General features: G+C 38.5%; 1 protein-coding gene across 1 annotated transcript in view; it reads right to left on the bottom strand.

The window, feature by feature from the left end:
- Positions 1 to 26,203, bottom strand: part of COG5 (component of oligomeric golgi complex 5) — a 191,442-nt gene that overhangs the window by 24,090 nt on the left and 141,149 nt on the right. The window contains exons 12-15 of the mRNA XM_063323427.1: positions 25,643 to 25,847; positions 24,327 to 24,488; positions 22,185 to 22,284; positions 1,122 to 1,232 (exon numbers count right to left, since the gene is read on the bottom strand). Of these exons, the coding sequence (XP_063179497.1) occupies positions 1,122 to 1,232; positions 22,185 to 22,284; positions 24,327 to 24,488; positions 25,643 to 25,847 (578 nt within the window). The remainder of the gene's footprint in view (positions 1 to 1,121; positions 1,233 to 22,184; positions 22,285 to 24,326; positions 24,489 to 25,642; positions 25,848 to 26,203) is intronic.

The raw sequence follows: 26,203 nt of genomic DNA, 5'->3' as shown, positions 1-26,203 counted from the left end.
GTTTTATGCAGACAGAATTTTCACTGCAGCAGTATCAGTCTTTTGCTTTCAAATTTCCTATGGACTCTGCATTTGCCTTGGAAAATAAATGACTCAATTGAGTTCCACTGAAATTTAGCTGAAGGGTTAACACAATCAGAATAAAAATAAATGGTGTATTCTCCCGCTGCTAAGTATAGAATTTATGGAGAAGTGTACAAGCAGCTCTATGGCAAATATTTGAAAGAATGGTTGTTCTTTCTCAGTATTATGACTATTATAATGCTACATGTTAAATAGCTGTTTACGTACAGCTACAACAATATTAGACTTGAAAGTCACAGAATGATCTGAAGGAATATTCTACCAATTTCCTTACAGTTATCAACATGCTATACAATAGTATTTTTAAGCCAGATAAGTACTGAACTCAAAGACTGAATCATATCAGATCTCCCTCCAACACTAAGGCACGTGAGGTTCATTACTAAATACATCAGAGAAAGCAGACTTAAAAGTTGATCTACCATCTGTTTGCAAAATCCAAGCAAATTTTATAGGCTTTTTAGCATTTTTAACATTCTTCAAACATATCTACCGTCAGGAGTACTCGTGATCTTTTTTCTAGTCAGGCTAGGGTTTAAACACGATTAACTACAACTACCACTATATTTGTTTGTTTTAATTTACAGAGACTGTGTAACCATTGGCATCACTAAGCCAGTACATTTAAATTATTCATAACTGTGCTTAGTTGTGAAAACATTGCCAGGCCAGACTTTGGTCACAGCAACAATACACAGAGATATTTGTGAGGTGCTGCTTTTCTTGATTTCACCCTTTCCATCCCCTTTTCAGTTTAGCCACGATCATGGGAAAGTAGCGAGGGTGAGATGTGATTATTCTCTATAGACACATCTTTCACTCCTCTTCTAATATTCACAATTTGTTACATAGCAGTGCTTACAAGGGCCAACCAAGTCCCAAAGAGTTGTACAAATGCATAGCCAGGTGCAGCTCTTAACCCAAAATTGGGCTGTATTTGTCAGGGTTCTCATCAGCTAATAGGAGAATATGCATATGATAGAGCAATGGAGTTAATATTATGTCAAAAAAAAAAAAAACAAACAAAGGAAGCCTACCTTCAGAACCGACTGGTGCAGTTTGTATAGTGAATTAACTACAGCCACGTTCCTCCTCTGTCCCTCTGTAAGCGGTCCAATCACCTGGCTGGCATCTCCTTGAGTAGACAGCTGCAGTGATTGCAGAAATTGTTAGAACAGTACCAACTCTTTAAACAGTGCATCACTGCAAAATTATAGTTAACTAAACTTAGACCATGGCAGAAAGCCATAGGTCTTCAGTGCAAACATTGTTCCATTTAACTCCTGTCTTGATTCGTATGATTTCCATCTCCAGATAATACAAACTGAAAAAGGAACAAGAACCGTGTCAGACTGCTGTCTCAGCTCCCAAACCACAGCACTCAGACACTGATCTCTTGAAGATACCTTGAAGATAACTTCAGTTTTGTAATCTAAGAATCAGGTGCAGTTACCTACCCAAGGATGCAATATAAACGAGCAGCCACAGAACTGAAAAGGGTATGCTTTTCTGTGCACCCTCAGTCCTTCGGACAACCATTCAAGCCTCTCCTTAAAAACTGTTTCTTCAAATAGATCGCTTACAGCTTTGTACATATTAGTGGCTTGCAATGAACAGGAAAATTGAGCTGCAAGGACCAAAACTGAGGTCCTGTCATGAAAAAGGGTTCTACGCACAAATCTTTCAGCAAAAATTAAAAAATTATTTCTTCATATTTAAACTCCTCAAAGCGTGCATTTTTTATCATTACCACAGAAATCAAAGTTCCAGGGTGATACATAAATAGCAATTAACTACATAACAGTCCCATAAGGATACCACAGCATATGTTTATAATTTAAAATAAAATAAATAGTAATTGGGAATCAAACGGAAATTTTCTTGTGCACTGAAAGCTGCAGAAATACAAAGAATTGACAAAAGACTATGTGAATTCTAGAGGAAGTACGTCTAAATATTAGAGCAAGAAGAGCTATTAATAGAAGGCTTTAGTGAGATATAATTATGTGACTAGCTATCTATATTTCAGGATACAAAATTATCCTCCAGGAAACTCCTGAAGATGCCTAGCTCCGGAAGTCTCTCAGAAAAAATATATTCAACTCATTGAACAAGTCACAGAATCATAGAATCTTCATGGTTGGAAAGGACCCTTAAGATCATCGAGTCCAATCAGACAACCTGCAATCTCTGCCGCTAGAGCATGCCCTGAAGTGCCACATCTAGACGTTTCTTAAACACCTCTAGGGATGGTGACTCAACCACCTCCCTGGGCAGGCTGTTCCAGCGCCTGACCACTCTTGCAGTAAAGTGATTCTTCCTAATATCTAACCTAAACCTCCCCTGCCCCAGCTTCAGACCATTTCCTCTGGTCCTGTCTCTATTCACCTGGGAGAAGAGGCCAACACCCACCTCTCTACAACCTCCTTTCAGGTAGGTGTAGAGGGCAATGAGGTCTCCCCTCAGCCTCCTCTTCTCCAAGCTAAACATGCCCAGCTCCCTCAGCCTCTCCTCATATGCCCTGGTCTCCAGACCCCTCACCAGCCTGGTAGCTCTCCTCTGGACACGCTCCAGCACTTCCATGTCCCTCTTGTACAGAGGGGCCCAGAACTGAACACAGCACTCGAGGTGAGGCCTCACCAGTGCCGAGTACAGAGGCACCATCACTTCCCTGCTCCTGCTGGCCACGCTATTCCTGATACAAGCCAGAATGCTGTTGGCCCTCTTGGCCACCTGGGCACACTGCTGGCTCATGTTAAGCTGCCCGTCCACCAGCACCCCCAGGGCCTTTTCTGCTGGGCAGCTTTCCAGCCACTCTTCCCCAAGCCTGTAGCGTTGCTTGGGGTTGTTGTGACCGAAATGCAGGACCCGGCACTTGGCCTTATTAAACCTCATACAATTGGCCTTGGCCCATCGATCCAGCCTGTCCAGGTCCCTCTGGAGAGCCTTCCTACCCTCAAGCAGATCAACTCTCCCACCTAGTTTGGTGTCACCTGCAAACTTACTGAGGGTGCACTCAATCCCCTCATCCAGATCATTGATAAAGATATTAAACAAAACTGGCCCCAAAACAGCCCTGAGGGACACCACTGGTGACCGGCCGCCAAGAGGATTTCACCCCGTTAATCACAACTCTCTGGGCATGGCCATCCAGCCAGTTTTTAACCCAGCGAAGAGTACACTTGTCTATGCCATGATTCGCCAGCTTCTCCAGGAGAATGCTGTGGGGGGACGGTGTCAAAGGCCTTACCAAAGTCCAGGCAGACAACATCCACTGCCTTCCCCACATCCAGAAGGCAGGCCACATGGTCATAGAAAGAGATCAGGTTGGTTAAGCAGGACCTCCCTTTCAAGTCATCAAGGGACTTTTATGAAGTGTGCCTTTAAACAGCGTTGCAGGAAAGAAAGCTCCTAAACTAAAACTGAATATACAGTAACAATTGTTTAAGAACAAAAGGAACAAACATAACATGAAAAATTTTAAGTTACAGGAAACAGTGAATCTTTACTAGTGAAAGTCTATTCCTGTACTTCCCATAGCTCCCACTCAGCATAAACAGATACCGTGCAAGCAAAGTTATCTAGTATTTGCCAGCACTGCTAATAATGAAGTTTTAGGCAAGTTCTTGCAAGTACATAGGAACACAAATTTATTCACAGCACTAAGGTGACAATATCAGTTCATTGCCCTTTCTTCAACTTTAGGGATTATTTCAGTACAAACAGGCTTCTGAGGCCTTTGCAGAGGGAAAAATCTTTTCCAATGTATCTTAAATTATTTGACATCAGAATGCATCTTTAGACTAGCTGACAAATATATCATCTCAGCATCTTCCTGCCTTACTGATGAGAACAGCCATGTGAGCTACGGACATTTCTGTTTCCTTCCTGATATTTCCATTTGACAGACCTGACTGGTTTTAAGCATTCTGCTTCTCACACTTACAGCTTCACACTATAAAAACAAAACAGCTGTGCAGAGAAACACCCCGTCCATCCAGCTGACCACACTCCCAGATCCCAATAACCTTTTTTTTCCACACCTTTTTTAAGTACTGCAAAGACTATTCAACTCAGTTGGGCTTTTTGCACATTTACAACTACTAAACATAAAAACCAATACTAAGACTGTAAAATTTTACATCCTAGTCACTTAAATTTCAGTTCCTCAGGTCTCACTGTAAAGGTCGCACAATTTATTTTTCTTAAACATTATGAAATCATTAAACCGTGTCTCTTCTGCTGTTAGAAAAGCCTAACCGATGAGTTAAACAAATAACAAGTACAAACATAACCCTTCTGCAGGAACAAGCAACACTTGCAGTCAGCAACGATGCACAACGGCTTCACAGATAAAGTCTAAAAATGCCTTAAAAGTAACCAATCTTTCTAAAATTGTTTACTATATTAAATACCCTTAAATTCATCAATTTGAACTTTGGCAGCTAGATGTGTTGATCCCTCGTGTATCTTAAAATAAAATCACTGGTCTAAAACAACAAGGCTTCTTCCCTACGAACGCTTCTCCTGAAGCTGTGACATCATTGGAACACCTGGTACCTACATGGATAGGTGTGCCCTACCATCATGGGAACATCTGGCACCTACACGGGTAGGTGTGCCCTACCATCATGGGAACATCTGGCACCTGCATGGGTAGATGTGCCCTACCACCATGGACATCCGGCACCTGCACGGGTAGGTGTGCCCTACCATCATGGGAACATCTGGCACCTACATGGGTAGGTGTGCCCTACCATCATGGGAACATCTGGCACCTACATGGGTAAGTGTGCCCTACCATCATGGAACATCTGACACCTACATGGGTAGGTGTGCCCTACCATCACGGGAACATCTGGCACCTACATGGGTAGGTGTGCCTTACCATCATGGAACATCTGGTACCTGCACGGGTAGGTGTGCCCTACCATCATGGGAACATCTGGCACCTGCACGGGTAGGTGTGCCCTACCATCATGGGAACATCTGGCACCTACATGGGTAGGTGTGTCCTACCATCTACAGCAGAAGTCTCACAATGATTTCTATGACCTTGCCTACAGGCAAGGAGGTTCTGCCCTGAGCTCTGTCCAACAGGGTTCATGTACATACACTTTGCCACTAGCATATATCTGCATTTCAGGTAGTTTATCACTATTCCAAGATTCCAATGACTCAGGTTGAACTCTTGACACTTCTAATATCCATCGTACAATCATGCATCGAGGTAGGAAAATGAGTCTCCCCAGTTCCAACAAACTATGCTTATGGCCCATTCACTTTAGACACAGATCACCCCTCAATTCATTTTCCATCATACCCAGTTTTGGCAATTATTCATATTCAATAGCATTCATATATATTCTCATATATAGCAAGTACTTTTGAAGTTCTGTGCGGGACACAGCTTATGCATTTAAGCACAGTGGTAATGTAACTCTTCCTCTGTTATCTGCCCACTGGGGACTGCACTGTGTAAACAGGTTAAGTCAAACAAGTGTGAAGCCTAGCCACATCCACTCAGCTGAAAGACATGGTACAAGGGCTTTCTTTTTGATGAGGGCATTAGAGACAAAATCTGATGCCTTTTTAATCAGTTTGATTTATCCAGAAATGCAGAAGGCCAGGGTAAATTTATGCTAGGCAGAAATAGGGAGGACAGAAAGGGTGACTTCATCCCAAATCAGAATCTATTTTGGGAAAGAAACAACTGAAATACAAAGCTTAGCTGAAGGACCAGATCCTATCTCCAGGGAACCGTCAGTCACCCTGGGAGTTAGTCTGGCTTGAGCTTGCTAGCTGAAAAAGAAAACTGAGGAGAAGAAACCATGCTGAAGCCAGACCTGAATGAGCAGTAACAATCACAGAATCACAGAATACCAGCTTGGAAGGGACCTCAAGGATTATCTGGTCCAATCTTTCTTAGCAAAAGCACAGTCTAGAGAAGATGGCCCAGCACCTTGTCCAGCTGAATCTTAAAAGTGTGCATGTTGGGGGATCCACCACATCCCTGGGGACATTATTCCAATGGCTGATTGTTCTCATTATGAATAATTTTTCTGTTGTGTCCAACTGGAATCTCTGTAGGAGTAACTTGTACCCATAACAAGGACTGTAACTGTTCCACTTTTCTGTATCTGTCTTCAAGTATAGGAACTGATTTTTCAGTCTTAACTTCAGTTGGGTAAACAGTTTCCACTTTTACCTCAAAGCCTGTCTGCTATTTACAGCAATTTCATGGGCACCAGCAAAGCACAGGCACCCCATTCCCCAGCAAGTGGCAATTCTACAATGGTGACACGTCAGTATGAGCTCCCTTTACTAACATAAACTACCAGCACACTGGCAACACGAGATGCTAGTGAGGAAGAGAAGTCTTCCAACAGGAAATACTAACCAGGACTTTTGTATCATGCATCCAGGCACTAGCACAAGGGTTACGTCTCAAGAACTGAGGGAACATGAGCTTCCACCACACACTGCATTTCAAGAAAACTCCAAGGGCTGCTGTTAAACTAAAATGAGAAAAAACCACGGAAGTACTGCCTTTCTGATATGTATTTGAGGACATTCCCTAAGGTCAGAGGTTTAAATTTGCAGGTTCAATCCAATAGCTGACTAGCTGAAGGAAGCTGGCTAGAAGACTTTTTTTTTTTTAAATCTAATTCAACAGAATCTGAGGACTAAGTAGCAGATTGCTTAGTTCATTGAACCAAAAAGACACTTGTTGAAGCTGATATGCAAAAAGATGTGTCACAAAGAGGAACAAGCTGACTGAAGGCCATCTGACTTGCTTCAGCCTGACATGGTCGAGAAACTGTAAGCCATGACTGGCACTGTGCTCTCACCAAATTCAGAAGTCCTTCTGGAAAATAGTTGCTTTTAGTTTGTATTCTTCTAGTGTAGTTACACTGCTTCACCTGCAGCGATTGCAGGTGCCTCGTATCGGGTCAGTAAGTTGCACAATGCAGAAAATTTCAGGAATGATTCCCCTGACCACATGCAGGAAACCACAACGTAGAGAAATAAGCACTTCTGTTGAGTAATTCACCTAGCCTATTTTAGAGACTCTGCTTTAGGGAGCGAGTAAATGCATCCTGTATGCACCCATTTCCCTCTGCTAACTATAAAGGGAATCTAAAGCAGTACCGCAGATGCATACAGGTATCTATACTGCCTGAAGTCATCGGGTGAATTCTCACCCTATAAATGTATTTGTGCCCCTTTGCATAGACCCGCCTTGGAAACATGTTTTGGAAATAACTAGATCAAGTGTTCTGGATTTTACACTTTTCTTTGTTTAATACCTAAGAACAGACGTGTAATTTGACAGCATGGATTTGATCTCACATGTTGAGACATGTGCTATAAGGCTGCTTTCGGTTTAAATTCTTGTTTTCACCACGAAGCAATGAACGTAGAATTTAGATTAGGATGTGAATCAAATCATCAGTTCTCCCTCGGGTTATAAGAAAATGCTAACTGAGTTTGTCTTTTGCTTGTAGAAAAGCTCAGACTATTGATACATCTTTTCCTATAATTTGTTTAGTGTTTCAAAGTGACTAACTTCCCCCCTTTCAACAAGTGGCAGCTCAAGAGACACTGATTTGCGAGCTAGTTTGCTACCATTCACTTCACAGACTGAACATTTTGTGAAAAAGCTCAGTTTCACACTAAGTAACTAAGATCTTGCGTACGTCCTTATTGATGGTTTTGAAAAACTCCATTTATTTGATTTCTCTACTCTAAAACAGCCTCAGCAAACCCACCCTCTAAAGCGCAGGAAACAGCACCATAATTTAGAAGGAGCATGGAGAAGATCTTAAATCAAAATAAGATGAAAGTAGTGCCTCTCAACAAAGCATTTGATCTAACTCTAGGATCACGAGACTAATGTGTTTTGATAGCACAAATTGAACTCCAATTGTCAAGCTGACATTTTCAGGAATAAATACATTCCTAATCGAGGCAGCTGATGTGGCCATACCTCTGGCAGAAAGCAATCAATCCATCTGGCACTTGGCCTCCTGCCTGATCATAACAACTTATGATAACGCACAGAATCCATTTACAGAGTTTCTGAGTCAATAGGGCTCAGCCCTGGGATTTCTCCCATAAGCTACAAATAATTGGGATGATTTACTATTAGGTTTAATGTTTTTCACACAGCAGGAGCATTTTACAATCTCTTTCCATCTAAGAAACACAAAAGTTTACTACAATCAGTTTGCTCTTTTTGTAAAAACATGACACCGTTTAGCAGAAAAATATATAACAACCTGAACTCCAGTAGCTATGCCACCTCATATATTAGTTACTTAGAGGACAATGTGGAAAAAGAAGAGACGTAACTTAGACGTTCAAAGTGTAGGGTTTGAATTAATGTGTCAGGGCAAATAACGTTCTTGACAGATGAAGATAAATTAAAATTACAGAAAATCAAATAAAATTTAAGAATAAATCATAAATAAGACTTTATGTTCTTGGAATGACTTCTAATTTTTCAAAAAGGACGAAATATTTCAAGATATGAAGAAAGAAATAAGTTGTGAGTTCAGGCAATAGCTTGAAATGTACATAAAACCATTTATATTGCACCCTCAGGACATTTTTATAGCTTCCACAATATCTTTCTTTTTTTTTTTTTTTAGCTTCCTCAGAAAAACAAAAAAATTATATTCTAGGAATACACAAATGGAGCTCTATGGTGAAGGCATTCAAAATCTTATAGAAAACACAATCATTATTTTGGGAAGAAAAATTTGAAGGAACTGTTAAGTCCTTGACCAAGAAAAAAGACCTAACATCACGCTCATATATTCATGCTAGAACAACAACAGTCATCCAACCGTTCCCTCAGGAGCATTTCTGGTTTGGGGTTTGGTGGGGTTTTTTCTTCCTTAATATTTTCAAAAGCAGAAGAAATGGAAGGAAAACAGTAAATGGTCTTTCTGTAACAGAAAAGACAGGATTTATCTCTAAGTCTTCAAATCATCTGAGAAGAAAAGCACTGTACAAAATGAAAAGCGAGTAATGGTTTGTGGCCCTTAAATAATGAGATGCTTTAAAACAACTCCGCTATGAGAAAACACCTAAAACCAGTAACTTTAAGGAATCTCAGAGAATCCTAAACCTGAAGCACTCAGAATCATTTCTCAGCTTCCAAAAATTATGCCCCTCATATCTGACGTTTTTTCAGACAGGTTTATCTAGCTAGCCCAAGTCTGAGGAAGATTTCAAGGACAACGTGTTGATCCTGATACCTCTGACTGTAACAGTTTACTGAATTCTTCATGCTTGCCAAATTAGTGGCTGAATGATTAATCATATTTTATATGTCATCCCAATAGCTGTTGGTCCCAACCAACTACCAAGAATGCACCTCCAGAGGTGAAGTGCAGACGTCCATCCCCAAGACACATAAGATGGGTCCAATATGATAGGGTGATATCCCCCTACACATAAGAAATATAATCAGCTTCTTTAATTGCCATCTGCCTTTTTTGGTATCAAGTCCAGGCGTTAATTGAGATAGAATACTTCTACCCTGCAGAAGGTTACAAATGAGCTTTACATTGTCCAACTCTCATTAGAGTTGTGTCATGGTTTTGGCTAGGATTAAGCTGACTTTCTTACTAGCAGCTGGTATAGTGCTATGTTTTGGATTTGGGATGAAAATCATGTTGGTAAAACACTGATGTTTTGGGTTGTTGCTAAGCTCTCAAGGCCTCTTCTGCTTCTCACACCACCCTGCCAGCAAGTAGGCTGGGAGTGCACAAAAAGTTGGGAGGAGACACAGCTGGGACAGCCGGCCCCAACTGACCAAAGAGATACTCCATACCAAGTAACATCATGCTCAGCAATAAAAGCTGTGGGAAGAAGAAGGAAGGGGGGACATTCGGAGTTAGGGCGTTTTGTCTTCCTGAGTAACCATTACGTGTGATGGAGCCCTGCTTTCCTGGAGATGCCTGAACACCTGCCTGCCAGTGGGAAGTAGTGAATGAACTTGTTTTGCTTTGCTTGCATGTGCGATTTTTGCTCTGCCTCTTAAACTGTCTTTATCTCAACCCACAAGTTTTTCCTCACTTATACTCTTCTGAGTCCCTCCCCATCGCAACCAGGGGGAGCGAGCGAGCGGCTGCGTGGTTCTAGCTGCCGGCTGGGGTTAAACCATGACAAGTTGTTCCCAAATTGCAAAATTCCAAACCCTGTACCATATCAACATATACTTAACCAAATCCATTTCTGAATCATAGAATTTAATATGGTATGAAATAACTTAGACCGCACTATAATAAAATCCTGTAAGGATTGTGCAATCTTGCTCTTTCTCTACCTATTAGCAAAATTACACGCTAGATCTAAAGAAGTCTTTTAACCACTTTCCCAGCAAGATAAAATGAAGTACATAGTACTCTCAAAACCAGCCTTTTATCCTTGGATGATTATTTCTGGAGTTTAGCCAGTATCTCTTAAAAAAAAAAAAAAATCACACATTTGTTATGTGAGTCACGATCTAACCAGCAAAAGACAACATAAGAATGAAGAAAATTTTTCGTGAAGTTATTTTTTAATGCAACTTTCTCCTCTAGATTTTTAATTCAATTTTTAAAATTTTAAATGCTTTAAGTGACTTTATCAGCTAGACATTTCTAAGTATTCACTGACCAATATAAGTAGCTTCCTAATGACTGCCTTAACAAACCTTCTGATCTTTCCATCCAAAAAAAAATATAATTACAAAACCTTAGCTGACCTACTGCCATCTTTAGCTTTTATTATTGTACAGTGAAATAGTAATTATTCTGAAATTATTTTAGTATATAATAGCTTCCCACATATTCTATTTTAAAACCTATTAATGAATTCCTTTAATGTGCCAAATATTGAATTCATATTTTTGGGTTCTCTCATTTAAATAGCACAGATACAATGTTTTTCAATGACAGTAACACCATGTCTTCAAGGTATTGGTATAATACAATCAATTCACATATCTCAAAAAGAATTGGGGAAAATATAATTTTTCACATTACTTACACCATTGTTACTGACCCATTAGTTACAGAAAACCTTTCCCGAAGTGTCATTTCACTAGTGTTCTGAGGATTTGTGAGCTTATTACATTTCATACTTCCATCCAAAGTTCACAATATTCGACACTTAGACAGGAGGACTAGATACATTTCCCTGGAACTGTCAGACATATCTCATTGTTGGAATATGTCCTGAATAGTGATTCACCCGCAAATGAAAGCTCACAATTCAATATAACACCATCTAATACAAGACATGGATTAATTCCTGTAAGACCACATAATAAAAAAGGCAATCAGAAATTCACTTTAAGCCATTACAATGAGAATTCATCATGCTTTTCAATTCAAAACCATCACAGGCCCCATAAATTTGCTGGAGTTTAAATCTGATGCCAAAATTCCAGTGCATGAACAGTATTTTCCCTTCACTGGAAGAATCTGATTCCAGGAAATCTTGTCTCTCTCTCTCTCCACTCCGTTCTCCCCTGCTTCGTTGAATTATTCAGATACTTAAATTTAGCTATGTCAGATAAGAGTATGGGTGGACAAAAAAACAACAACGCAGATATCCCAGACCACATAGATGTGTCAGCAAACACCAGTAAACATCCTAATGGAGATGCAGCTCACGTCAGTTTTCTTGCTAGTATAGCATATTTCATTTGGGGAACTTCTATTAAATGAGCAAACCGATGTTTTTGGTTGGTGTAAGGTACATTTCTCCTTAGGAATATATATGACTAAAGCCAGCCCAACAAATGCTTTCCTCCATAAATGTGGTCTTCATTTTTTTTTCATTTCCCTAAGAAGAAATCAAAATCATAGCCCTCCTAGATCAACATCTCTTGCAACACATTACGGATATTTTTCCTTGCCACTAGGCAGACAGGGGAAAAATCAATGGAGAACTTGTTTAGTCCAGCCCCTCTCTGCCTTTTCCTCATCAACCACTAAGTATAAACTGAAAGGTTCAAAAAAAATCCTATCTCCGTGAATACTCAGAGAAACATAAGAACCGGTCCTTCTCATCCAACTGTTTTATCATTGCAATGTTTTAAATTGTAAATCCCATCTTTCTTTGCATTTCTGCTTTTCTTAACTATTTCACTGATCGAGCCAAGACGTTCCAATATAGTCTCTGGATCAGTTATAATACACTTAGCCTTTCAGATTCTTAACAAAAATATGCCATTCATATTGCTTGTAATCTAAATAACACACTGAAAACAGCTTATTTAAATCTTCATTCCCCTGATCAAGCATGACAGACACTTTCTTCCAATAATGACATTACAAAAATTCCTTGTAAAGATGTTGTCTCTTTCTCAGCTCAGAGTTTATGCTGAATTAATTGTTGTTTTTCTATTCTACCTGGCTTTTTAGCATTTTCTTTCCTCATTCTTTGTAAACCTCAAGGTTTACAAACCAAAGAGAAGCATTAATAAATTAGAGATTGTTTATAAACAGTAACAATATAAACAAAGATCAAAGCCCATTTAACTTTGATTCTATGATTCAAGGCAGGCCAGTCAGTGTAATTAGCTCACTCCCCAGTTCATCTCACATTCAGTTTGGTTTAATGGAGTGAAATTCAGATGAAGTCAGAAACAATTACTGCAGCTGATGTCTCCCCAGTTTCTCACACAAATCTGAAAAACGTACTGGACCAGATACTCATACCCGACACTTAAAATGAGCCGTTTCTCAGTATGTTAGTAAGTCTGCTGCTTTCAATGCCTGAATAGCACGAGATGATTCTATAATTGTAATCTCAGGAAGAGATCTCGGAAGATCTGTGAAGCCATAGCATGAGAGAATTAAGCTTACGAAACTACATCACCAAAGACAAACAGCAGACTATTTTCTATTGACTATCATATATCAGATGCATCATAAATCCATAAAGATGAAATCACAAAAAAAATCAAGACTCATCTGCCACGATATCATAAATAGTTATGATGACGGGATGGATGTGCAGAAAGTTGAGATCTATTTTAAACCCCAGTAATTACAAACTAGTTTTTAAATATACTCAAAGGAAAGGATCAGCTTTTTTTGCAGAAAATTTGAAAGACAAAAATAAATTTTCTGGAGTAGCACGAGAAAAATATGGTCTGTTTTCTCACAGTCTTTATACTCAAAAACCTGCCTCTTTAAACTCAAAAGCCTCCCAAATAATCTATTCCAACCTATTCTAAATGGCTAGCTAGTGGACCAGAGATATTTAATAGGGACATATTAATGCTGAATATCCTCTAAAAGTGGAAAACTGAAAAGGTCATTATGGGTAACAGCAAAAGATTAAGCCACCCAAGTAGCATTAAAGAACAGCAGCTGGGGGTGTAAGTAAAGCAGAATTGGGAATCTTGCACCTGCAAATCACAAGTTCAAATATAAACTGGATTGAAGGACAGTGAGAGAAAAATTGTCTCAGTTTCAGTCCTAGTGGAAAGTGGGTATTTACTAAAATCTTCGTAATGTGTTATCACTGAATGACAATCTTATTTGAAGCCTCAGGCAGGAGACCTGTGATTGAAAAGGTCTGAGAGAAGAGAAAATCATCTTTAAAAATGACTCCTATAGACTAGAGACAGAGCACAATGACAGGGTAATGTACTGAGCCATACAAGTTTTGTGGGCAATACTAAAAATAATTTAAGAACAACTGCAGCAGAGCTGACTTTCCATTATATATATTTTGATGCTAATCTTATGTAATGCATTTGATGCTGATCAGCATTACAAAGATCAGCGCTCTAAAAATATCTGAACATGACAGATAGATAGATGCTCCTCAGCCTATATCTCCATCCATTACATTCACTAAAAATAGAATATTAAATTACAGAAAGGGTTGGTTGCACTGACATCCAGAAAGGTGTCATCTGAGTTGGCTCAAAGAAATACATGGCCACCTGAAGAAAGTGTTCAACTCCTGAAAAGAGTTAATATTCAAAAGACAGATAATAATACCCAGGAGTTAATATCCAAGAAATAGATAATAATTTCTTTGAGTTGGCTCAAAGAAATACCTGGCTACCCCACGAAAGTGTTGAACTCCTGAAAAGAGTTAATATCCAAGAGTTTTCTTCCACCCATCCAGCAGTATTTGGAGTTGACAAGTAGCCACAACACCACAGACAACTGTGCTCTTTTCAAGGACTAAAACTCTGGTAGAAACACCAAATGCTATTTGAAAATAAGAAGTACGGCTGACAAGCATTACAGATAAAAAAAAAAACATGTTTAGGAAAGCGTATCTTTTGAAGCTCTGGCAATCTGAGACAATCTTAAGACCAAAAGCAATGTTACTATAGAAGAAATCAGCATCTCCTAACTTTTGCCTTAGAGATTTATTTACATCAGAAGTAAGAAAGTACGAATTCCAGATGCGAGAAAAAAATTACCCAATCTGTCAGCATTTTAAGCTTCCTCTTGAACAGCTTTTGCATGTCGCTCTCGTTTGTTCTCATTCACATATTGGCTACACCCATAGCAGTAAATTAAACAGTGCCAGGAAAGGCTCCTGGATCTGGCATGTGATCATCCCTACCGCTAAACTGTTAGGACAGTCATTAGCAAGTTTTTGGCCTGGGTCAACAACTAGTCTCCCAAATAATCTCCAGCCATGGCTCGGGAGAGGCAGTATCAGAGAGATTATCCCCAAAAGGGTGCTGGCAGGCAGCCATGCGCTTTGGGAAAGAGGAGCCCTTTCCAGGCATGAGGAAGGCTGTCCTGCGCCAGCTGGACACAGTGCCCAGGAGTGTTCCCAGGCACCTTTCCCCGACTAGTACAGACATTACTGTCACGTCCCATGTTGGACACCAAGAGAATTCACAGCTAGGATGGCAAATTCAGTCCTGAGTGTCAGTCATAAACCTTTACTGACCTTGTACTGTCAAGTGAGAGAGGCAGACATTAACATAAACATCAGGGTGACAGTGCGGAGCAATTTAATACACAGCCTTTCCGCAGCAAAACCAGACACGTTTTGCTGATCCTTGAAGTGAGGCCAACACTAATCAGAATGAGCGTCGATGATACAAATTTGCCTTCAAGCAGATGAGACCAAGCTCACATACTCACTTACATTTACCGTTCTGAGGACAGTTATATGTTTTTCTTTCCATGCCATACTCTGTTTCAAAAGCAAAACCAGACCACCTGGGGACAAGCAGTGAGCGATCCGGATATATCAGCCTTTGAGGCCGAAGGAGGGGTTGAAACAACAATGAATTGTTACATTTTTCTACTTCTTATGCTTTTTTTTGGTATTTATTTTCTTAAACAATAACACACTAAAAACATCTGTCATCAAGTACATGTTACTCATCATTATGCCAGATAATAATGCTTTACAGTAACACAGTCCCAGCTACACTATTTAGTACTAGTTAATTGAAAAGTAGATCTCAGAAAAACCTCCGAACGAATAGAGTTTAGAAATAATGTATATTAGTTTTAATCATAGAATTTTTATGTCAGCCACTTTACATTTAAACATTAATCCAATTAAATATTCAGAGTTGTTTTCCAACATCTGAAATCCAGTTTCACCATTGCACTGAAAAACACTATCAGGATAAAACAAAGCTTCCCAGTTACTTCCCAAGAATCTTTTTGTACTTTGCTGAGTACCCACATATTCCTGCTCACATTACTGCTCTAGTACTCTGTGACTGGTGCACATTCCAAAACCATGTATAACATTACATAACTCCAATATTTACTTAAGTAAATGTAAATAAATCTCAGTATACTACTGAGATCCATGACAGTGAGAAAGAGGCTGCCTACTCTCTATCACAGATATCACCTGATGCTGACTTTTCCCTCAAAATAACCCAGAGTCTAAAAACCTCGTTCACCAAAGAAAATCCATACAAATTTCTTTGTGTCCTAAGTGTACCATGGTCCATTGCTTTTGGGATCAGAATGTCAAGTTCTCTTTCATTTTGCCTTTTGGCATGTCCAGTACGAGAGGTCTCTTATGTGAATCATGTCCTTGATGAATCATGTCCCTTTGAGGACATGGGACAACTATTTGAACCTTGGCTCAGTGACTCTAATTTTTGAGGCACTTACGTCTTCTCTTCAATTTTTAAACTCAAAATTCACTTGTATTACTGGGTCTTTAGCATTTTAACTTTGAAATATATAAAATACACCAAGTGTCACCTTATGTTTTCTTAAGAAAGTCGGGGAAGAATTCTTCAAAATGCCAGGAAGGACTGTGCTCTCTGTACAGCACTTAAAAACTTCCAAGTGGCTTGTGCTAGATAAACCTGATGATCAGAAAATCCCACAACCGTTGCCCAGGGTAAAATCCTGATGAGAAGCCAAGCCTCTACCATGAGCTGTGGGCAAAGGATAGATTAGTAGCTCTCCCAGAGCACTGCCCACAGCCTGTATTTTGGGCCTCCACCTCATTCATCAACTTTTGTAAGAGGTATGTCACAAGTCCAACCACATTTAGTTAAGGGAATAAAAAAACAATTCAAATTCTCTATTTCCTTCCTCCCTCATTACACCCACTCTCCTCCATCTTCTGAGTGCTTCCTCTTTATGATTGATTACAAGTCTGACAGTGGGGAAGATCTCCATTATATCATCTGCCTGCAGCCTCTTGTCTCTTGGAAAGATCCCTTTTTTTAGACAAACTTTTCTGAAACATATTACTCCATAATATACAATATTCCATATTTAGGAACGTTCTCCAATTACAGGCAATCACAGCTCCCACTGATTTTAGCCTTATCTACCCTAACCTTAGGATAAATCTGCCTAGAGTGATATGGTCGTGCAGATTCTTGCTTTGCTTGTACTTCAAGCAGACATGAACTCGGTCTGCTCGTGCTCCAGACTGTGTTGTGCTCAGCAAGGTGCCAAGCTTGAGCTGGTCACCCTGGCTTGGAGTGGAGCTAAAACGTGCCTTGCCACCTGGGAGCACAGCAGAGTGAGTTTGTGTTTGCCTCAATCATGTAAGCATGCCATTACGTACCCGCAGTCTTAAGACAGTTTGATCTACCAGAAGTTGCCAGCATAACCACCCCCACCTGCTCTGAAAAGCAAGAGGGCAACCCGATTTTTACAATCCTGCCTCTGCAAATTACTCTTTGCTTGTTTATTGGCTAAAAAATACCAGGCCGCTTTGTCTCTGACAGCGAGGCCTTACGGTGGGAGGAGGCAGCAAGACAGAGCCTCCACAAGACAAGACGGGAGGGATTGCTGTGGGACTCTGACTGCAATTACATGGAATCACATAGTAGAGATAGTCTGACAGGATGACTTTAACTCTAGGGAGGAAACTAGTAGAGGTCTCCAGGTTCAAAAAGTAGGAGAATCGCATCTTTTCTAAACAACTGCATTTTCGTGTTCACAGCACAACACATTTCATCTATGTGCACTTGGTGGGTGTGTTAGTGTATTTCAATCCACCCACACGCCAAGCTGAACAGAAATAGCATAAGAGAACATACAGTACTTACATTTCTACTCACAATATATAAGGTAACTGAAATCATCACTCTAAAAGCAGAAAGAATGCAACAAAACCCTCAACAATAAATATTGTTTGAAATAGTCCTGCGCTGGGAAGGGAATAGACTAGATGACCAAATAGGGCTCCTCCATCTTCAATCTCTATAAGGACAACAGATCTTGCAATTTATTTTTCTGCCTGTTGGCAAAAGTACACACCTTGTAAACTTTCAGAGCTTTTAACTCCCAATGTTTCATGATTTCTCTCCAGTTCTAAGTATCAGTAAAGGAAATAGCTCTCTCAACAGGCAAACCAAACCCTAGTGTTTGCAAAGTTGCAACAAAGAGATTTTTAATTATGAGAGACATCACAACATTTTGAGTACATTTAAAATTCATCTCAGTAAATTAAAAAATTACACGTAATCAATTGGTAAAATATAGTTTTGTCTCACTTCCAATCAACAGGTGAATATGATTTTCATTTTCATATACCTAAATGAGAAATCTGACAAAGTAACAAAAATCAAACATGAATTTAAAATGCTTCTGCAATCAATCAGGCATCTTTTCAAAAGCAGACAGACAAAATCTGTTTACTTCTTATTATGGAAGATTACTGTAGAGTACTACCCTAGAGCAGGGGTCTTCAAAGTGGGGTGCGTGCACCACAGGGGTTATGCAAGACAATCCATTGGGGTGCAGGAAGAAAATAGCAGAGCTTCAGTAGTACATGTATGTAATTTATAAATAAATAGACAAACATATAATGGGGGTGCATGCTCAAAAAACTTTTACTGATAGGCATGCATGACTGAAAAAGTTTAGGAACCACTGCCCTAGAAGATCCTGCCACGCAATTACTGCTGCCATGTCAAAGGCATCTAATGGAGATGCTGCTGAGATACAAGCTCTCTTTTACAATTCTTCTCAACTATCAGTTATACAAATGGGTGAAAATCTCCCTAGGAGGCAGATTTGTGAGCTCCTATCTTTTGTTAAGCAGCATGGATTCTCAGAAAACCCCAAATTTACTCAACTTTTTCTTCGTTTTTAGGAAATGCAACTTACTGGTTTCTTATTAATCTCTTTCCTCCACTGTACTTATGTCAGTATCTGATGAAAGAACTAATTTTCCTTATGTGGCCAGCTAAACAAGAGCACAACACGTTATATGTGTCAATCAAGACAGGTAACTTACGGTATTCACAAATGGGAATGGATGTCCCCTCTGGAAAACTCTTAAATCAAGGAGAAAAGTTAGTGTTCTTTTTTATCTGGACTGCCTCACTCGTATAAAAAAGTGGCTACTGAACAAAATCTGGGTCAGTAAGCAGCCATTATGTTAAAAAGTAAGCAATGGATTAGAATGTGCAAATGCAGAAGAGGAAAATTTTGCTCTTATACAAAACCTGATGATCAGATTTGTTAATCTCTCTTCCAATTTGGAATGAGAAGGATGTAGAAATGGTGACTGAACAGAAATCTTGTGGTATCTGTAATCATTATGAAGATGTTTGGGCTGCCTCATTTAGGGAAAATGTGAATAAGAAGAGACAAAATAATAACGGCACAGAGAAAATTTACCAAGCACCCTTCCTCAGCATCACCTAGCAAAACACAGGATGGGTGGTGAAGTTGAAATGTAATACTCTTAAATAAACAGAAATATTTTTTTTAAATTTAGTGCAATGTATAATTATTCCTTCAAACTCTGTATAGTAAGGACATCTGCAATTACACTGAGTGAAATTAGGACAGTAATTCTGAACGCTTCAGTGGCATACACCAACCACATCTCGCAAAGGGTTAGCAAGAGATTCACCCAACAGCAGAACAGATCTACCTATTGCTCGCAGAGGGTTATTTATATCTTCTCTGAAATCATTTGAACTGGTTAATACAAGAATAGGTCTCAGGCACATTAACAGCTACTTCTTTGGGTGGGAAAAGCTGAAAACCAAAAGCCAGCACTCTACAAAGGCACGAGTAACACAAACGTTTTGGATTCACAGGAAGAGGCCATTTTTTTCTTACTTGTTTTTTGCTTTAGTACTATATGTACAAATTGCTAGATGCTGCTTTTACTCAAAGGTAAAATCTTTGAGTCTTGAATAAGATACTTCTTGTTATTCGTCCTATCTAAAGGTAACTGAAGAAACAGCGATGCAGGCTTAGTGAATGGTAATTCCTTTTTTTGTGAAATGCAATAAATACAAACCCTGGCATCAGAATATCTCAACATTTTTAGGACTGCACATTTCAGTTTTTCACCATTCAAATCTACTTGCAATATTACAACAACATTAAAAAAAAAAATTTTCTAATGATTCTTAAAAGCCCCCCCCAATCTTCCTTCACTGAGAATTCTGAGGTTCATTTGTTTACTTTTAATTTGGAAGAGAACTTAATTGTGAATTCCTCCAGGAAATTAAATTTCCATCTTTAGCACTGCTCTACTATAGCAATCAGAAATGAAGCATCTGAGCGGAAATGTTACATGGTCACCCTTCTCAGCTTTAGAAAGCTATCGTTGGAGACTGGATTGCAAGACTGAATGAAGATTGCATTCTTGGCTACATCACTAAAACATAATGAAGCAGTGCTGTCTGACATAGCTCCTGTTCTACACATGGTACACATTTCAGGCTCAATCTGTCTTCCCATAAATAGGTACCAAAAAAAGTTAAGATGTTATAGATTATATCCACAGAGCTGGCAGGCATGGCACAGGACAAGTGGGAGAGCCATGCTCTTCTGGAGAGGCGGCTGGAGGCTAGGCATGATATTTTAGCACTTTAAAGATGGCACTATACACTTACGCCTTGGCAACTGTGTTGAGCCCTTCCAGTTTTAAATTCTGTAACGTGTATCAGTAAGGAAAGAAAAAAAATGTAAAAAAAAAATGTAGTTGTGCAATACATAGTTGATATTTTCTTACGATTTTCAGGTATGTTCTTGTAGGACGTTCATGTTAACTCTGCCAGTTTGACTAATCCTGTCACGTAGTTTTCCAAAGTTTTAGGTTTTATTTTCTGTTGTCAGACTCAAGAATTTCAAGGGCTCAGACTCCCTCTTTCCTCCTACATTTTTGTAGTTTAAGGTCAGCTAATACAAAGCCACAAATCATATCCTTGTCAGCTTATTTCTACATATCCTTTTTTTCAGGGTTTCTTAAGAATCTGCCTGCGGGCTGACCACAAAACGACGTACGCTTCCAAACAAGCCACTGGCCAGATTCAAACTCTAACAGAGACGATGAGCACAACAGACCCCAGTGCTTTCACAGTTACAGCTGATACAACTTTTTTTTTCCTGTTGAAAGCCACTATTTGACACTACAGTCCATGAAAAACTGAGACATGTGTAACATTTTTTACTCATGATGACTCTCATGACCTACTAAAAATCCTGATTTCTTTCATGAGCAAATTTCATTCCGAAATTATGAAGCCATGATTCAGTATCTTTGAAGGAAGACCCAGCTTTAGAACTACACTCTAAATATATGGCAAAATATATACGTAAACACATATTATTATTTTAAAATTTTAAATATTCTTTACAGCCTTCATGATTGCTTCACCTATGTTCCTCTTCCATACACTAGTTTGCAAACTTCCAATACAACCAACAGACATGGTAAACAAGGCATATGTTATTGAATTTCTATTTTTTTAAAGCTATTCAGAGACAGTAGGTGTCTAAAAGGTAAAGAGAATCCATACTATCTTAATTGCTGCAATGTTTTGTAGCCAATTGTTACAAAAAATTGTTAAGTATCTCTGTTTAAATGAACCATATAGTAAATGAATGTCACCAGTGCCTGAGTTTGCTTTCAGAATTAATGTTGTTCAAGTGAAAATCTTGTTTACAAATACAAGTAGTTAGTCATTTCTTGTGGGTCTGCATATTGCAAAAATTAATTTTCATCTCTTCATAAGAAAAGCATTAAACTTTCAGCAACAGGCTTCACAAGAAAATGGCTGATGTTAAAAATTATTTTTCTGTATAATGAAACTTTCACTGTACTGCCCATTGGCTTTTGGGGGATCCTTACCCAAAGGATAAGCCTTTGGGGATCCTTCCTCTATTCACTTTAACACTAGGTAACAGTGCATGGCAAATGAATGGAAGCATTTGACCAATGTAAACAAATCAAGGGTCAGTTAAATATATGGCAAATAATAAATATATGTGAAAAATGCCCAAATTTTGTTGCAAATAGTGAAAAAATATATTTGAATACTCGAGATTTTAATACCATAAAGACAAGGTATCATATAACTAATATTACACTGAAATGAATTGTCTCAATTTTACTTAACGACAACAATTTCTATTTTTTTAATTAATACGGCACATTCAATTTGGAGTTACACAGACAAATTTTACAGCTATCAATAGACCATGTTTATCTGAAGGCAGAACGTAATCGAAAATGTTTCCAAATACAATGGAAAGCCAATCAGAAGGTTTTGTCTAACTAGATTGCTTTAGTGTTATGTGGTAAATCTACAAACAGAACATTGTACGTAGAAAAACATACATTTTTAGAAATTTAAAATTACTTACAAGCTGCTCAGACTTTACACCGTAGAGCTGAATGGTCTTTGCCACATTTTTTGCCACAGCTAAACTCAGGTCTGGATCAACAGCAGCCACATTTAGCTCACTGTAAGCAAGGATTACAAATCTTAATTAACAACTAAACAGTACTGTATTTAATTGACAAAGAATTAACTATGAATAAGTAGTTACATGGCATGTCAATTTAGAGAGAGTAGCACATACAACCAAGTCTTTCTAAGCACTGTAATTCAGTTTACAATTTAACAAGTCATTTGGGAATTTTATGTGCAGTGTTCCTATTCTAGTAAAAATGAGCAAAGTTTAGGAATGACACTTCAGCATGAAATCACTATTAGTAAGCCATTCAAAAATATTGACTGCAATTAACTACATTCAAGCTTTGGCAGCAGCCTTCAAACATTACAGGTGAATACACAGTCATTCAACTCTGGAATTACATGAGCTGTGCAGAAATACCCAGGGGACGCCTTAGCTTGACACAACTAATAAGCTGTGTTTTAGGCAATCCTTTATAGTAACAGAGGCCCCAAAGGAATGACAGGGAACAAATGAAAGAAGGAAAAGACTTCTAAGTCACTTCCAGTATTTCTTGTTCATGGAAGCCCGCAAATGTCCATCAGCTGGGGCTGCATTCATTAACGCTCTACTGAAACAGATAAGCACAAGGATGATCATACTTCTAGAGATGAGATTAACCTCTCCCAAGAAATGGAGAGACACTAGGCATCCTGACATAGGAATAACCTTCCCCAAGAACTCTGCGGGGCCCCAAACATCATTAGCAAAAATTCAGATGAAATTCCTTAATTTTCATTTGTTTTCCCTTCTCCTCTGCAAGGAGCACAATAGTATCAATAACGACACCAACAGGCGTGTTCTGAGCATCTGTAACTCCCAGTCACAAGTACAGTGTCAGTATTTGATATTACTCCCATACACTTACTATGAATACTGCCCATCATTTTCAGACTGTATTAAACAGAGTAGTTATTACCAAAACCTTATGAGGGAAAATATACCATTGGTAATTCAAGCAACTCCTTTTACAAATTCTACCTGGAATAGTTGTCTTTATCTATTATCTTGCTGTTTTGCTCTTACTGAATATTTACATCAGGTGTTATCACTTGCAGTCAAGCAGCTATCATCTTCCCTTTGACATAGTCAAAGAAGATATCAGACATTCACAATATGTGGGAAGTTTCTCTTCCTGATGTTTTATAAGTTTAAAGAGTAAAACTTAAATTAAAAAGTCAGTTATTCCAGAAAAACAAAATACAGAAAATAAATAATAAATAATAAAATTTAAAATAAATTATAAATAATAATAAAGGGGAGATTATCCCACTGTATTCAGCATTGGTGCCATCTCACCTTGAGTACTGTGTGCAGTTTTGAGCACCACAGTTTAAGAAGGATGTGAAGGTCCTTGAATGCACCCAGAGGGCAACAAAGCTGGTGAAAGGGCTGGGAGGGATGTCCTGTGAGGGGCAGCTAAGGACTTTGGGCTTGGCTAGTTTGAAGAAAAGGAGACTGAGGGGCGACCTCATTGCTCTCTACAGCTTCCTGAGGAGAGGAAGTGGAGAGGGAGGTGCTGAGCTCTTCTCCCTGGTGTTCAGTGATAGGATACATGGGAGTGGTTCAAAGGTGTGCCAGGGGAGGTTTAGAGTGGACATTAGGAAGCATTTCTTTACCAAGAGGGTGGTCAAAGACTGGAACAGGCCTCCTAGAGAGATGGTCAATGCCCCAGGCCTGTCAGTGTTTAAGAGGCATTTGGACAACGCCCTTAATAACATGCTGTAACTTTCAGTCAGCCCTGAAGTGGCCAAGCAGTCAGACTAGATGATCATTGTGGGTCTGTTCCAACTGAAATATTCTATTCTATTCTATTCTATTCTATTCTATTCTATTCTATTCTATTCTATTCTATTCTATTCTATTCTATTCTATTCTATTCTATTCTATTCTATTCTAAATCCTGACTTAATTTTTACACTAACAAGTTTTATAACTAAAGAGTAATCAACCTTTTACTACTAAGGAAGTCTCATTTCTAAAATTCTAACTTATGAGAAAATATATGTTGAAGATTAAATAATTTTGCAATGTATTATATGTGCATACCTGGCTATAGTTTTAATGATGCTGTCAAGTTCATCAGAAGAAGGAGGATTCCGACCTCCAGGAGGGAAGACAAGATTGATGGGGTCAAAGAGCCGAGATAAAGATTTTGACAAATAAGCAGCTTCATATTGTTGCAGTGAATCTTTCAAAGCCTTTTCTGGACTGTTGGTATAAGACAAAATTACTACATTTAAAATTAAAATACACAATAGCATTGAATCTTTCCAGACCACACAAACTTCACAGTATTGAACCTGGTTTTTCTTTCTGTTCTTTAAACATAGGCACTTGAAAAGATTTTAATAGTGTGTAACACCTTGCTTTTAACCTGAACCATTTAACTAACTAGACAGGGAGCCACACTCTGTAGTTCAATACAGTTCTTACCACTTTCTGTAAGACCTACGTGGAATCCCTAATTCAAGGTGTTCTTGAGACAAACAGTGCTAAAAACATCTGCAAAATATCAGCAAGATACCCAGAACTGCAATGAAAGACCTTTTCGTATGCACATATTTCATTAGCAGATAGCTTGTACTCAATGATACATCAAAAAAAAATAATTATCTCCTAGTATATGTATGTGTATAGAAAGCTTCAAATAGAAAAACTGTTCTTAAATTTGCCTTTAATAAACTTCAATCTTCAGTATTTCTGTTTGTGAAAATGAGTAAACAGCAGCTCTCAAACATTTTACCTCATTGCCAGAAGTCTGGTGAACTTTTTACTTTGCTTTCATTGAAGTCAGTGGTAAGTCTCCCACTGGCTGCTCAGGGACGTATTTAAGCCAATACAAATATCACACAAAATATTCATTTTATCTTACAGAAGTCTAGAAGTCCTAATAGACTTGATGAGCCTGTTTCAGTTTGATCTTTCTGATATCTACCACTCAGATCATGTTTATTCTACAATGTATAAACATAAAAACTATGAATCATAACAAACTGAGCATTTGTCACACTCCAACGATGTGGTATCCTTAAGAGAAAGCTACTTCTGTAATTGCAACACATATAAAACTGAATTTTCATCATTCTGCTTTTTTTTTCACCCCGAGAGACAAAAAGATAAAGCTAGATCCAAAGCCAAGGACTTTGTGAAAGACAAGACAATCCAACACAGTTAATTATATAACCTAATGAAAATCCTACAGCTCTAAAATAGTATTAAATCAATAATCGCAAGAGGAAAAAAAAGCCTTAAAAATTTTCCCACTCTGATAATTTGAATAATGTTAAGTTCTTAAAAATATTCTGTTTTCTTGCAGGGTGCAAAGCTTTACATTTTATTGCCTTACAGTTCATAATACATACTCATAATCTTGGGGTTTTTGCATGAATATGTCCTGTATATCTTCTTCCATTTGTTGCAGTTCAGCAAAGAGATCAGTATTTCCACTTGTGTTAAAATTCCTCTGAATATTTTGACTATATTGCTGCAGGCGCTTCCACAAGTCATTATAAAGCCTCAGTAATTTAGGGTATTCTCCTTCAAATGCTTGTTTCAAAAACATAGAGGCTGCAAAATAAAGCAGTAAGCAATACGCATAGCTGAGTTCAAACTAATTATTGATTCATATAAACAACCTGTATCCTTGCATTTATATCAATGAATGATATACAATGTTATCCTATATTTAATATTAATAACTTAATATTTATAATTAATTTCAAAGTGGTATGAGCTATCACATTAAATGCAGCTGACAAAGGTATGTATCTAAAGCACCAGCATAAAATCCATATTTGAGAGACTGGACATGGAAAACTTACTTTGTACAATAAAGATACTAATCACGGTCATGGTATCAAACTTAATTATTAGTGTTATTGTTCATTTAAGTCCGAAGTGTGATTAGAACTCTCTAAATCTAG

Source organism: Chroicocephalus ridibundus, chromosome 1 (assembly GCF_963924245.1).
Source record: "Chroicocephalus ridibundus chromosome 1, bChrRid1.1, whole genome shotgun sequence".
Classification (NCBI taxonomy): Eukaryota; Metazoa; Chordata; class Aves; order Charadriiformes; family Laridae; genus Chroicocephalus; species Chroicocephalus ridibundus.
The sequence above is the reverse complement of the archived record's forward strand: the minus strand, read 5'-3'. Positions and strand labels throughout refer to the sequence as shown.